Source organism: Rhinopithecus bieti, unplaced genomic scaffold, assembly GCF_001698545.2.
Source record: "Rhinopithecus bieti isolate Rb0 unplaced genomic scaffold, ASM169854v2 scaffold_8350, whole genome shotgun sequence".
NCBI lineage: Eukaryota > Metazoa > Chordata > Mammalia > Primates > Cercopithecidae > Rhinopithecus > Rhinopithecus bieti.
Window position 1 is genome coordinate 83,257 of NW_016806031.1, and position 14,605 is coordinate 97,861.

Here is a 14,605-nt window from a genome sequence, read left to right on the forward strand (position 1 = left end):
CCTCCATCTTTTTCTTGGTTCATAGTCATGAATTTAAAAATACATGATTCATATTTTATACAGCAGTTTTAGGATTTTTTATGGGTAATTTGTAAGGTTTCTATTTTGTCATATTGTTGGATGTCCTTTCTTTATTGTTGGATGTCCTATCAATGTTATGTTGTCTACTTAATCTTTTCAAACAGTCACAATAAAAAAAAAATCTAATTCTTAAATTGCCAAGCATTCACCTTCTTAAATGTTAGTGGTAGGGAGTGGGCTCAGAGTCTCAGCCCCGTTCATCGTTTATTCCTAGGCCTTTGAACCTATAGCCACAGGACCAGCCTCAAAGAGGTTCTAGCTCCAGGGCCAGCAGCTCTAGCCTAAGGCAGGAGGTTGGGGAGCTGTGGGAGGGTGTCTGAGGTTTGCCATTGGCTCCTTCTCCACTTCCTACTCCAACCAAGAGAAATTCTCTGGAATAACTAAGCGAGAACCTGGGAACAATAACATGAGAGTTTATTATCACATGACTGCTCAGGAGGGGACATGAAGCGGAGCAGGATAGGGAAGGGACGTAAGGAATAGGCAAGTGCTGCTGGAGCAGGGTTGTGGCCATGGTCATGGCAGCAGGATAACTGGGGATGTTGAAGAGTCTCTTTTCCCCAGTCTGGTTCTTCCAGCAGTCAGATGCAGGGATGCACAGTGCAGAAGCACCAGGCGCTAATAATCAGGAGAGGCATGGCTAGATTCAGCTCACTTCCAACATCTCCTTCTGGTGTCTTTTCTAAGGGAAAAGGAAAGGCAAGACAATCGTGAGTGGGAAAGAAAGGGTGGAGTCTTTCCTTCAGGGCTGCTTAGCTCTGGAACTACCAGAATCAGCTGCATGCTACCTGATGCAAAGGTATAGCATGGATATGGACTTCCCTGGATTCCTGGGCTCTTTGACTTGGGGGCCGCTTGGTTGGGGATAGGGGCTTTCCAGGCTGGGCCACCACTGGGTAGAAAGACAGGCATGATAATAGTTGGGACTTGGGTCATGAGCCCCTTTCTCCTCCCCAAACTGTCCACTGTCCATTCCTGTCTCCTTTGAGCAGCTCCACTGCCCCAAACACACAGGCACACACTTTAGGGACTCACCCCTTTGGTTGGGAACTTTCTCCAGCAGTACAGCCACAGAGGGGCTAGAGATGCCAGAAACAGCAGAATCCAGACACCCAAGATCATGGCCTGAAGGGTACGGAACAAGGCCTGGGGACAGAGGGCCAAGGCCATAAGCACCAGGATGACAACTGCCTTCCTGCTCTGTCCTCATGCTCCTTGTTGACCTGGGAAAATCTCTACCCCTTTATCTTCAAGTTTGTGGCTTCTGGAGGGGAAGTCAATGCATGTAGTGTGCAGAATGCAGCTGGAAACCCCTCACATTGGGCCTGCGTCCTCATTTACACAGTGACAGGTTTGGGCTATGATTTGATTCCCTGATAACCTCCAAGACTTCAGAGGATCAAGGGAAACCATGCATTTAACACCTTTGCAGCACTTTGCACACTTGCTATATTGGTTCATTTATTATTATTTTAATGCTTGTATTGCCCACTAGTCTGTAATACCCTACAGGAGCCATTTCTGTTTTGTTTGATGCTTTGTCCTTGGTGACAATACTCAAGCTTGGTGCAGAATAGGCAACAGCTATTTCTGGTGGAGAAGCTGACTCTTGCCCCTGGCCTGGCCTGGCCATCCCTGCCTCACCTGCTGCTGCACCTTCCCCTTGGCCACCTACCTTTAGCATGTAGAGGAAGGAGGTACACAGGTGTAGCCTTCTGACTTCTTCTGGACTGTGAGTGGGGGCTGGGGTGTTCCAGCCACTCGAGGTGGAGATGTGGCAGACACTGTTGTAATAATAGCCATATTGGAAATCTTCATTCCAAAGTTTGAGGGCAGCGATGGCTGTGGAGAAAGCTGCTAGCGCTAGAAGAATCCTCAGCAGGGCCTGCGGAGGGAGGAAGCAGAGAGAAATCTTCATGTTTCAGTCTCTCCCAGAGTCCAATCGGGGGAAAATAGGGCAAGGCCCAGAGAAGCCTGTGACAGGGCAGGAGATTGGGGTGGCCTCCAGCCTGAACCTGGTCCCCTCCCATGCCCTTCCCTGAACTTACCCAGTAGGTACCACCCCGTTTCTCATAAATGAAGGCAGTAGCTCCAGCTAGCACAGCCTGGGGAGAGATTGAGCCAGGAGCAGGCTTAGCACAGGAAATGCAAGTCCCCTCCGACGAGACACCCTCCATGCAGCAGGCCCTTCCCTAGCACACTCAGCTTGGGCCGGAGGTTTCATGCTAAGCTTTATTATCCATGGTAAGATAACTGCTGAGAGGGTGGAGCCCGATCCAACTCCTGAGGCTGCAGAAGGCCCTGCGTTAGTGACACCTAAGAGCTTGTGGTCAAGCCAGGTGTGATCTCCTAAATCTTCCTTTTTAAACAACACCAAGTGCTTTATGAAAGTTCCAGGGATGGTGGGATCTTGTGGATAAAAGTCATAGGGTGTTGCAGAAGCTCTCAATAAAGGGTGAGTCTATACAGAGTGGGCACTATTAGGTTTAGAAGCCTGTCCTAACAGTGCCCAATGATCCACTCACCTGAGCTTGAAGAACAGGAAATCTAGTATATCCCAGTGGACAGGTGGACCTGAATCCTGTTTGGCTAATTCTGTAACTAATCTGGGTATTTTGCCATGGGCTGGGTGAAGGTGATTACTTTCGGTTTCTCTCAGTAAATATAAGTGTTTTACTGCTATTCTGAGGGTGTAGGTACCATGACCAGCCTATCCAGCTCCTGTGCAAGCTGCACACACCCATCTGTTGACAATTCCTGGGTTCCCATTGTGTGCAGGGCCTGTGTAGGACAATGGGAATAACCAGGGGGTGATGCTTCCTGGGGGATCACATACTATTTGGCACGCTCTGCCTCCCTCATCTCAAGGCAAGTATCCAGAGATGAGCAGGTCCTTAGATCCTTAGTTGACATTAACTGTTGAAGGCAGGGAGAGGTGGCCAGCCTGGTGGGAGCAGCACTGGGCAGGGTATGGGAGAGCAGTGTGACTGGGACATGCCACTACTGCCCTCAGCTGTTTGCTCATCTGAACAGGCAGGGAATGGGCCTAGATAATCAGATCTTTCCGACTGCCAGCATTCTGTGGCGCCATGTTGGAGAAAGACAATCAGGAGAGCAATGCCTCACACTTCTCACAGGCAGTCAAGCACTGTCCTGCTCTGCTCACCACAGCCCCTGTCCAGATGGCAGCTCCCGAGGTGACCAGGCGGGTGTAGTTGCCGATGTAGAAAAATCCTCCCAGGACTGCACTCAAGATCCCCAGCACAATCTGCGTCACCTGAAAGCCAAAGGACCCTAAGATTCCCAGCTCCTAGGTGGACCTGCCACTGCAGGGATTAACTGCTAAAACCCCAAAAAGAGATGGAGAGAGAGAGAGAGGAGAAGAGAAAGGAGAAGAGGAGGAGGAGGAGAAAGAAGAAGAGGAAGGAGGAGGAGAAAAGAGTAGAGAAAGGGAGGAGAGCCGGCCCATCCTGAGTTTGGCTGAGAGGAAAGGGCTCCACTGATTGGGACTGGGCAGGGTCAGTGGCTCCTCCACACCCGTTCAGCCCAGAGCTTCCCCTTCCCAGGCTCTTACTGAGAATGCCAGAGAGTCACATTCCTAAGTAAGAAGACACAACTGGCTCGGTGTCCTGTTGAGAGGGAGGCTGGCAGAAAGTGCTGCTGCGGCAGGAGGTGGGGAGTCCCTCCTGCCGCCCCACGAGGCAGGCCATCACACTCACCCACGAGGCCACCAGCAGCCGGCTGCTGCCCCTGGCCTGGGTGGCCCGGGGCCGCAGCGCAGAGCAGCAGGTCAGCAGGAGCTTGGCCAGGGCAGACTCCTGGTGGATGTGCACATCGACGTGGGTGGGTTGTGGGGCTTCAGGGGCCATCTCATCACTGTCGGCTGTCTCCACTGTCAGGGACACCGTGTGTGAAGAAGGCAGCATCAGGGAGGAAGGGCTGTCAGAAGATTTTCGCAGATTTCATTGGAGCTGGGGAAGTCAGGGGCCAGTGGGGCTCAAGGTTACCGAATGAATGGCTGTCCTGGTCACAGAGCCGCACCCCTGCCCCCTCAGGAGGGGAGTGCGTGTAGCAGAGGGGGCTGCTGATCATGCTGGGGCTGCGGCAACCGCTGAGCCTACGGGAACCTCACCTTTCGCCCCAGATCTGCTCTGTCCCCCGCATCCTCCTCCCAGGGCCTAGGCGTCTAGGTCAAGCAGCGCCCCACGCCCCCACCACTCATCCCCTCCACCCGGGCTCTTCCTGCGGTCTCCCCTCCACAGTCTGCAGGCTCTGGGACAGGACCGAGCCCTTGGCTGCCTGTGGAGCTCATGTGGCAGCAGCCGCGCCCCAGCTGGGCTCCGGATACCCCCTGACCCCGCCACCGCCGACCTCCAGCTCCACCGACCGTTGCTCACGCCCGACAGGTTCACGCCGCCCCTGCCCAGGGTAGGACCGCAGAGCGGTGCGGAGGGAGGTCAAAAGCGGGGGCCGCACCTGGCCTCCTCCGCAGTCCCCTTCCTGCAGTCTCATCCCTGGGTGGGGGTCCCTCCTACGCCCCTCCAACTCTGCGGAGGCACCTCGGGGCGCGTGCGGAAGGAGTCCCGCGGGCAGCCAGGAGTGGGGCGCCGCCTCACCTGCGCTCCTCGGGACCTGCGAGCAGGCAGCGGGAGGGCTGGGGCGCCGGCTGGAGAAGTGGGTTGAGAATTGGAGGTGGAGGCGGGGGTAGAGGCGGGGGCAGGGTTGAACTTCAGCCCCTCGGGTTCACGGCAGGCTGCAGGGCCTGGGGTCCGTCTGGGGTTCTCTCGCTGCCCGAGGGTCACTGGGCTCTGGGGAGCTGGGAGGGTGCGCGGGCGGACGGCCCTGGGAAAGCCCGTGGGGTCGTCCTCGCCCCCAGCTCCGCCCAGCCAGGGCCGGCGTGCGAATGTGGGCGAGTGGGAGCTCAGGGGTCGCGCGGGGGCTCGGCCTTCTCCCGCCAGGTCCGCTCCTCCAGGCTGAACCCCCCTGCCGGACCCCGGGGCCGCAGCTGGTTTCGGGAAACCGCGCAGCCTGGGCGGGGCCTCAGCCCCCACCCCTGCATCTGCCATCTCCGCCCTCCCGTCGCTCCCCTGCTCGGGGTCAGCTCCTGTCCGCTCTGCTACGCCGCCAGCTCCCGGAGGACGGCAGGTGAGGCGGGGCCCCTGCGGCCCGGGAGACCCTCTTGCCGCAGGACCCTCTGTCACGAGGAGTCCCCAGGGCCATGTCCCCACCCCGTCCTGTCCACAAGACGTCTTTCTTCCTCCATCCTGGTTTCCAGGAGAACTCGCGTAGGAGGGAGGGACAGCTGGGTGCAGGTGTTTCTCCCCAGAAAAACGGCTGGAGAGCAGGAGGAGAGGCTTGGGCCTGGCTCGTCCCCTGTACTTTCCGCCACCCGCACACCTGGACCCTGGCTGGAGCCCTACGGTGGGGTGGCTCCTGGGACGGGGCCAGGGCGTGGCGGGGCTGCCGGACGCTTTCCCCAGTCCCGGGGCACAGGAGGAGCTGGACAGAGAAAAGCGTTCGGGGCAGCCGGGAAGAGCCCACCACCTACCAGGCGTCCGGTGGCCGGCAGGGGTAATCTCTGCGGTGCCGGCCTGGTTCAGATCCGACTCCTCAGGAGGGGGCGAGGCAGATCTAGGGGTTGGCGTGAGTTGGGGGAAGCAGTGGTCCTGGGGGCCCGGAGATAGCTGGAACCTGAGGTGCACTCAGGGCGAGGCCTGGGCCCTCAAGGGAAGGTCTGGCTGGAATCTGGGGCTGGGCTTCGTTTTGTGGGAAGCAGTCTGATGCTCCTTTGTGCAAGTGTGGAATTGTCTAACCCCTGTCCTTTCTAACCCCAAGGAGGCCAGGTGGATGAAAGAGTGAAAGTGCTTTGAAAAGTAGGTAGAGAACGAATGGCAGGTGTTATTAGAATTGTTAATAATATTTGATTTAAACTGTGATACTTAGCCAGGGTGTCCATTAGAATTACCTATGCAGGATTTATTTTAGAGCCAGGCAAGCTGATTCTAAAGTGCACGTGGAGAAGTAATCTAGCAAAAATAGCCATGACAATTCTGAAAGAAAAACCACACGAAGGGATTGTGAAACAGCCCAATTAGCATTAAGCTCCAGGTTAAAATTGTGGTAATGATGCCTAGCCCATGAGACATGCCAATGGGCAGAATATAAGGACTAGAATAGGCCTACATTCCTAGGGGAGCTTCGTTTCTGCTCAGGAGAGAATTTTAAATCACTGAGAAAAAGAAGATGTATTCCACAAATGGAACGTATCTTTCAGAAGTTAAACATCGGAATGTCAGCAACAGAACTTGGATCCGTGTCTCCCAACGGCCAAGGTTGGTCACGCAGCTCCCAAATTCCAGATGGTCAACATTTAAAAGTGAAAACTGAAAGCATAAAGCCACTTAGAAGAAAATATGGAAGATTATTTTGTAATCTTGAAACGGGGAAGTCCTTTAAAAGTCTAAGAGCTAGACACCATAAACAGAATGAAATAGAATATGGAGTGTATGAAAATACAAGCAAGGTCAAAAAATAAACTACAAATTGTAAAGAAACATTTGAAACTTATATCACAAGTGGTAATTTGGTGAATAGATAAAGAACTTCCATAGAAAAAATCAAAACAAAACAAGGACATAGGATGTGAACGGAGAGCTCACAAAAGAAGAAATAAAAACGCCCCTTAACATATGAAAAAAAAATCAACCTCACTCATAATAAGAGAACTATGGGCCAGGCGTGGTCCTGGTGGCTCACACCTGTAATTGCAGCACTTTGGGAGGCTGAGGTGGGAGGATTGCTTGAGTCCAGGAGTTTGAGACCACCCTGGGCAACAAAGCAATACCCCATTTCTCTCTCTAAAATATAGAAGAGAACCGGCCAGGCGCGGTGGCTCACGCCTGTAATCCCAGCACTTTGGGAGGCTGAGGCAGGTGGATCACGAGGTCAGGAGATCGAGGCCGTCCTGGCTAACACGGTGAAACCCCGTCTCTACCAAAAATACAAAAAATTAGCTGGGCTTGGTGGTGGGCACCTGTAGTCCCAGTTACTTGGGAGACTGACGCAGGAGAATGGCGTGAACCTGGGAGGTGGAGCTGGCAGTGAGCTGAGATCGCACCATTGCACTCTAGCCTGGGTGACAGAGTGAGACTCCATCTCAAAAAAAAAAAAAAAAAATAATAATAATAATAAAAGAGAACCATGGATTAAAAATATATGCAAATCATTACAGAAAGCAAGTTAGTGGTTGCTCATGGCTAGTGGTTGGGGTTATTTCCTGGGGAGGGGCTTTAGGGAACGTGTTGCAGTGCAGGAATGTCCTTTATCTTGATTGTAGCTGTAATTGCACAAATGTATAAATTTGTCAAAACTCATTGAGATATACATTTAAAATGGGACATTTTATTACATAAAATTGATTAAAATCAATGCATTTTTCCCCATATAAAAGGAAAAGGATAAAAGAGTTTGCCTCCTGTATGTGAATTGCTACCACCTCCGTGGAGGATAACTGACAATATCTACTAAAATTGCAAATGCACATTCCAGTTGCCCTGCCAATTCCACATTGTCTGTAATGGAAAAGGATTGGAAATAACCTAAATGTCTGCCAATAGGGAACCACTTAAATAAATTATAAGAAATTCATACTCATGAAATACATGCAGTTACACAAATGAGTGAAGAAGCTTTTGTGAAAGTTGTCAGAATCATAATCGAGTCACTTGTGTTAAAAAAAATCTGAAAATTAGAGCCTGAGAAAGCCCACAAGGCAGGGTTCTCATGCATAAATACCTGGTAACAAAAATCATCACAAAGGACTCTGTAAAATGATAACCTTACACAAAAAAATACTTCTGTGAGGACATCCACCAGCAACTGCCTGTCTAACCCTGGACAGGTGTCACCCTTGTTATTGATCCTTGTAGCCAAGGATGATCATCTCAAAGTGATTATGTAAGTCTCCCCATTTTTCCTTTAAAAACCTTTGTCTTCTTTTACCTGCCTGAATGTTCACATGATTTACTATGGTAAGCATATTCTTGTTGTAATGCCCTATTCTGGAATAAATCTCATTTTCTTTTGGAAAGCCTCTCTCTGTTATTTAGGTTGACACTTTTCATGGACTCATGTAGGGTTATTCTAAAAACATATGATCATGTGAACACAGCATCATGCAAATCAGTGTGTATAGTATGCTGCTATTTGTGGGAAAAGGGGGAAAAGGGGAGAGAAATACTTTTCACACTTTTGTATGCAAAAATGTCATGGTAGGATTTATAAGAAACCAATAATATTACTTTCCATCTGCAAGGCAAATAGGTGGTTGAGGGAAAAAGATGAGAGATAAGGTTTTAAAGATATATATAGCCTTTTGTATCTCTTAACATTTTTATGTGTAAAGTATTATGTGTAAAGATATGTATACAGATATACTAAGTCACTAATCACTAAGGTCACTGTGACATTGATATCTGCACTGGGAAGACCTTTTGGATCTTGACAAAGACTTTTTTTTTTTTTTTTTTTTTTTTTGGGACGGAGTCTCACTCTGTTACCCAGGCTGGAGTGTAGTGGCAGGATCTCAGCTCACTTCAACCTCAGCCTCCCGGATTCAAGTGATTCTCCTGCCTCAGCTTCCTGAGTAGCTGGGACTACAGGTGCACACCACCATGCGAATTTTTGTATTTTTAGTAGAGAAGGGGTTTGCCACATTGGCCAGGCTGGTCTTGAACTCCTGACCTCAGGTAATCCACCCACCTCAGCCTCCCAAAGTGCTGGGATTACAGGCGTGAGCCATTGTGCCCATCTGGGGTCTTGACAAAGACACTATTTCTCTCCTTTCACCTGTGCTGTGTATTTTTCCCTCACCAAGTTCCCAGACCTCACTTCTGTATGTCTTCTCCCTGACAGGCAGGATGACCCAAAACATGGTGATTGTGAATGGAGTTGCTGTGGCCTCTACGCCATCCCAGCCCTCCCACATCAACGTCCACATCCACCAGGAGTCAACTTTGACACAACTGCTGAAAGCTGGAAGTTCTCTGAAGAAATTTCTTTTTCACCCTGGGGACACTGTGCCTTCCACAGCCAGGATTGGTTATGAGCAGCTGGCTCTAGGGGTAAGACTGGGCTGGTGCAGGATAGGGGGGCACATTGACGAGGTGATGCGGTCAATTAAAATATAGAATCAAATCTTCAAAATTAAAACATTTTATTTGGGAGTAGATAATTGCAATTTGGGGCATACACACAGACCAGGTGGTCTGCAGTACGTCTTTGGAACAAAGAGAAGGTTAAAGTCTTATAAAAAGGAGAAATGTTACATATTGCCCTTCAAGAAAGATCATAGGTTTTGGGGAGCTGGCGAGCTCTGATGGGTGAGCGATGGTGTGGGTAAAATTAATCGTAGAGTTGTAGCAAGGTCAGAAGCTGTAGATAAAGCTGGTTTCAGGTTGCAGCAGGCAGCTTCAGCAGCCTGATTTGTAGAGAATTACATTTTGGGAGCAACATTTTGTGCCCCTAGTGCTTTTTGCCCCTGGCCACTTGACTCTGTTTTAGCTGAGTGTGACAAGAATGACCCCATTTGTAGGCTCAGCTTTCACAATGGAAACTCTCCTTCTTCAATAGGATGCAAAAAAGGAAAGTGGGTTGAATTTCCATGAGAGGGACGTGAGAAATCACTATTTATACCTCATCCTGTGTAGGAAAAAGTTGTAAGTATCCCCACAGAAATTTGGATGAAAAGGAATAATCGACCTCCTCTTTGGTGCAGAGGAGTTGGTCCCAGCCAGAGGTGGGGCAACAGGAAGAAGAGTCTAGAGGCTATTAATTCAGTTTCATTGACCCGACATGGACTGAGAGCCTACAGGTGCAAGGCAATGTGTTCAGCACTTCAGGCCAAACTACAGAGAGAATCCCTGGGCTATATCTAAAAGTGCTCAGTGACCATCAGAAGAAACAGCAGCTACACTAATGATGGAACTAAAGGTAGATCAGGCGAGGGAGAAGCACATCTGACATCCTTGAGGGCAGGAGAACCCTGAATGGAGAAGGAATAGGTATAGACAGAGGTGGAAGATGGACAAAAAAGAATTCCAGGTTAAAGAATGACAGGAGCGAAGGCAAAGAGGCCAGAAGGCATAGGGCAAGTTCTATAATGGTTAAGAGTAAAGAAAATGGGCTTCATGAATGGGTGATTTGGGGCCATATTGCTGAGAACCTTGAAAGACCAGGGGTGGAGTCTGTCCTGAATCAGCTTTGACAGTGAGAAGACTGTGGATGGATTATGAGCAGGAACCTGCCTCAGAGTCAGGAGGCATCCAGGTGAGAAGGATCGAGGGTCTGCACTTGCATAATCATAGCAGGAATGGTAGGGAGATAAAGGAGTCCCTGTCCTTTGCAGACCTCCATGGCATGGGAGTGAAGGGATGGTGGGGGATAAGGGAAGAGAGGCATCCACAGCATACAGAGGGTTGAAGTGTGGGTGACCAGGAGATCAGAGCCCTCAAAGTCAGGAGGAGCAGACATTTGAGAGATGTATGTGTGTGGTAGCAGGGGGAGTGTGGGATCTGGATGTGACAAATCCGAGATGCCGGTAGGATGTGCAGGTGGTTCGAGAGATGTGTGTGTGTGTGTGTGTGTGTGTGTGTGTGTGTGTGTGTGGTAGTTGGTGGGGGGTGTGGGATTTGGATGTGACAAATTCGAGATGCCAGTAGGATGTGCAGGTGGTGACAGTTGGGTTTTCCAGGAAGAAGAGGAATTCTCTTCTGAGTTGGAGTTGGGTGTGTGAACGGCTTTTTGGGGTATGATACCTACGGAATGAAAAGAGAGGGAGCAGGATTGGGTACGAGGAACCATCAGGCTGCAATGCAGACTCTACCAGGCCAGTGGGGAGTTTCCAGGCAAAGGCTGCCCACTGCAGGAGTTCCACACTGGGTGGAGGTGGCCTTTGAGCCACTGTCTTGCTTAGTCATTGGCTGGGGGGCTCTCCTCAGCATGTGTCTTCAGCTTGAAAAATTAGGGTGACCCTGAAGGAGCTGACAACTGTAGGCGGTCAGCAATCAAACAAGCCCTTTCTTGAAGGGTGTCTTAGCGGCACATCTTTGTGTCTGTCACAGAGCCCTCAAGAGTGTGTGTTTGGATCTGAAGAGAAAGGATAGGCCAGAAGCTCAGGTCAGGCTGGGTATTTGGATGGGACAATGGGACCTCTGAAGGAGAATGGGGGGAAAAAGTGGGAATCTTCAGGTGGGATGAGAAACTGTTGAAGTTGGGAAAAAGTGATGAAGGATAAATAGCCAAGCCTATGAGAAGGGTGAGGGGAGACCCAGGCCAGTGCTGCTTCATGGATTTTAAGGGGACAGAACCTTCCAGAATCAGAGCTGCAGAGAGGTTAAGGCAGAGGAAATGGAGAGGAGAGCCACCTAGATAGGAGCCAGGAAGCTGCTCCCGGGGCAGCTGGGGCACGTGGGCTCATGGAAAGGGGTCTGGTTTCTCATTCTGTCTTGCAGGTGACTCAGATATTGCTGGGGGTTGTGAGTTGTGCTCTTGGAGTGTGTCTCTGCTTGGGGCCCTGGACTGTGCTGCGTGCCTCAGGCTGTGCCTTCTGGGTGGGGTCTGTGGTGAGTAAGGAACAGGGGGAGGCAAGTTGTGATGGGCAAGAAGGTGCTTATAGGTCTGGGTTGGGGCTCTGGGGAAGCAACCAAAGCCTCTGGGGCCAAATGGCCTTTGGCCATGAGGAAGCTGCCCTAGGGTGTAGCTGAGACCCTGTCACTTCCATTTTTCTCTTGAAGACAAGTGGGAGAGGTGGGGCAGGTGTAGGTGGAGTCCTGTCTCTGTGTCAGAGTTCTTTGTCTTTCCCTGGGATCCTGCTTCACATTGACTGTTCTGGGAACTGCTGGTGGGAGGGTGATGATAGACCAATTCAGAAGAGTAAACTGGAGGCCTTTTTCTGGTGTCTCTTTTCAGGCGATCGCAGCGGGAGCTGGGGCCATTGTCCATGAGAAGCACCCGGGCAAACTTGCTGTGAGTCTTGGACACCCTCTCTCCTCCACCTTGTTCACTGACCCCCTCCTGAGTTCTGCTCCATTATCTGTCTTCTGCCCTTTGGTTGCCAATATCTTGGGGTCTTTCTTGGAGGGCAGGAGAGGGTTGGACAAGGGCTGGGGAAGAGGAGACGGCTTTGAGGCAGGGACCTCATGACTCTTCCACTGATTGAAGGAGCCTGTGTCTTGACCCTCTTTCTCTTCCAGGGCTATGTATCCAGCCTGTTCACCCTGTCTGGCTTTGCTACAGCTATGGCTGCTGTTGTCCTCTGCGTGAATAGCTTCATCTGGCAAACTGAACCCTTTTTATACATTGACACTGTGTGTGATCCCTTGGACCTCGTCATCCCTACCACTGGGTACAGATGGCGAAGTCAAGAGAGCCAATGGCAGAAGGAGGAGTGTAGAGCTTACATGCAGATGCTGAGGGTGAGCAGGAAGAGTCCAGTCTTTGGGGACCCATCACAGCTCTTTGTTCCCAGGGAGCTGGGGGCGCTGGAGGAGAGAGATGTAGGCTCTTTGAGCTTGGACCTCATGCTGAGTCTTTCATTCAGGAGGTTTTAATGTAAGCTGCAGACATTTCTCAGACCTCATGATATGAAGATCCTCTGAATCAAAGGGGATGAGGAACAAAGAGGAGACATTTCAGAGAGGAGATAGCGGGCCACTCTTCTGGCTTTTCTGGTGTGTCGGTATCCCAGTTTTCCATTCCTGAATTAAAAACCACCCCAAAATGTAGTGGCTTAAAATTACAACTATTATTTCTCACGGTGCTATGAGTTGGCTGGATTCAGACGAGCCATCCTCACTCACGGGTTTTCTCATGCAGTTACAGTCAGATGGGGGTGAAGTTATCCAAGTGCTCGCCAAGGTTGGGGGTCTGAGATGATGCAGCTGCATGGTCCAGAGCTCAGCGGAGGCTGTCAGCAAGAGCCAGCGATGGCTTCTCCACGTGGCTTGGGCTTCTCATAGCACAGAAACTGGATTCCGATGGGGAGCACCCTAGTTGCAAGCATTTCAGGAGACAGAAAGTAGAAGCTGCCAGACCAGCTAAGGGCTACCCTGTCACTGGATAGTGTCACTTTCACTGTGGCCAAAGCAGTCCTAGGCCCTTCCAGATTCTAGGGATTGAAGGAATAGTCTCCACTTCTTGACAGGGAGTGATAAGGTCACTCTGCAGACAAGCCAGTGGATGGAAGCTGTGGCTGGAAACACAGTCAGCTGTGGTGGGAGCAGCAAGCTGGATAGAGTCAGTGCCTGGGTGGGTGGAGAGGGTGGTGATGTGGCAGCATTGGAGTAGCTGATACCTGACTATCTTTGTTTTTCCGTTATCTCCAGAAGTTGTTCACAGCAATCCGTGCCCTGTTCCTGGCTGTCTGTGTCTTTAAGGTCATTGTGTCCTTGGCTTCCTTGGGAGTGAATCTTCGAAACTTGTGTGGCCAGAGCTCCCAGCCCCTGGTGAGTTATCGGGCAGGGGCCGCTGGGCAGTGTGAGTCTGGGTGGTGAGTAGGAGTGTAGGTAGGAGTGCAGGGTCAGGGGCACCCGAACCTGAGGCTGGGCTGGTCCCCCTCAGCTTCTTTCCATATGCAACTCTCCCCTTTGCTGTCGGGGAATGTGGCCATCACCATGGTCCTGGGCCAACTCTCGCTACCCTGTGCCTCTCTGCGCCCTCCCCTGCTCTGATCTCCCCACTCTCCCCTCTGCCCTGTCCCAAGTGTTTGTCCCACTCCCCTTCCTCTGCCACCTTGTTTTTTTTTTTTTTTTTTTTTTTTTTTTGCCTAATCTATGTTTCCTGTCACCTTTTCCTTTCCCTCCTCCTTTCCTCTTTCTGCTTTCTGAGTTCTATGATGCTAACTCTGCCTGCATCCTTTTCCCTGAAGGATTTCTTTTTTCTTTTTTTTTCCAGAATGAGGAAGGATCAGAGAAGAGACTACTAGGGGAGAATTCAGTGCCCCCCTCACCCTCTAGGGAGCAGACCTCCACTGCCATTGTCCTGTGAGCTGCCAAAGACCCCACCGGGATGCCCGCATGTCTCTGTCTGGGGCAGCCCAGGGCCCCCACTCCTGGCTCCTCACACTTGCCTCCCCTATGGCTGCTGTCCAGATCATCCTCCTTTCTTCTCCCCACATTAGCACCTGCTGTTCCCGCTCCGGGGTTCTCAAGTCCATGAACAGATATTGTTGCATTTTCCACAGTGCTGATTAAACATAATAAACAATCCAGAAAAACAATTTTGCCCAGAAAGATATGGTTTCTCTTTGTTTATACCCCTTGTGCGCCGTGAAAGGCCTTTCTTTGTGTCGCTATGTATGAGGTTAAATGGGAGCTGACTTATCCCATTGAAACACTGTCCCAAGAAGACTAAATTTAATTATGTTCTGCTCTACATCCCAGGTGGCAAAACCCCTTTTTATGATTTTATTCATTTCAGTGTAAAGTGGAAGGAAGTCTAGTGGGCCTAGAATCTTCTTACCTGCTGA

The 14,605-nt window shown here is 50.8% G+C and overlaps 2 protein-coding genes across 6 annotated transcripts; one reads left to right on the forward strand and one right to left on the reverse strand.

Annotated features, from left to right (window-relative positions):
- Positions 1-473: 473 nt before the first annotated feature.
- Positions 474-4,791, reverse strand: TMEM176A (transmembrane protein 176A). Of its 5 annotated transcripts, none has more exons than XM_017874474.1 (7): positions 4,698-4,791; positions 3,801-4,052; positions 3,248-3,358; positions 2,130-2,186; positions 1,757-1,966; positions 1,117-1,227; positions 474-763 (listed from the first exon to the last, which is right to left on the reverse strand). In XM_017874474.1, exons 2-7 carry the CDS (start codon positions 4,005-4,007, stop codon positions 728-730), a joined length of 732 nt encoding a protein of 243 aa, XP_017729963.1. In that variant the 5' UTR covers positions 4,008-4,052; positions 4,698-4,791; the 3' UTR covers positions 474-727. The 5 variants fall into 5 exon arrangements, with proteins under 5 accessions (XP_017729963.1, XP_017729967.1, XP_017729965.1 ...); XM_017874478.1 differs by having other exon boundaries at positions 3,801-3,973; positions 4,698-4,783; XM_017874476.1 differs by having other exon boundaries at positions 3,801-4,020; positions 4,698-4,783.
- A 206-nt stretch (positions 4,792-4,997) lies between these two features.
- On the forward strand, positions 4,998-14,369 carry TMEM176B (transmembrane protein 176B). Its single transcript, XM_017874472.1, has 7 exons — positions 4,998-5,226; positions 8,995-9,203; positions 11,592-11,702; positions 12,049-12,105; positions 12,333-12,554; positions 13,464-13,583; positions 14,032-14,369. The coding sequence occupies exons 2-7, from the start codon at positions 9,000-9,002 to the stop codon at positions 14,122-14,124; spliced, it is 807 nt and encodes a 268-aa protein (XP_017729961.1). The 5' UTR covers positions 4,998-5,226; positions 8,995-8,999; the 3' UTR covers positions 14,125-14,369.
- The last annotated feature ends 236 nt before the right edge of the window (positions 14,370-14,605 follow it).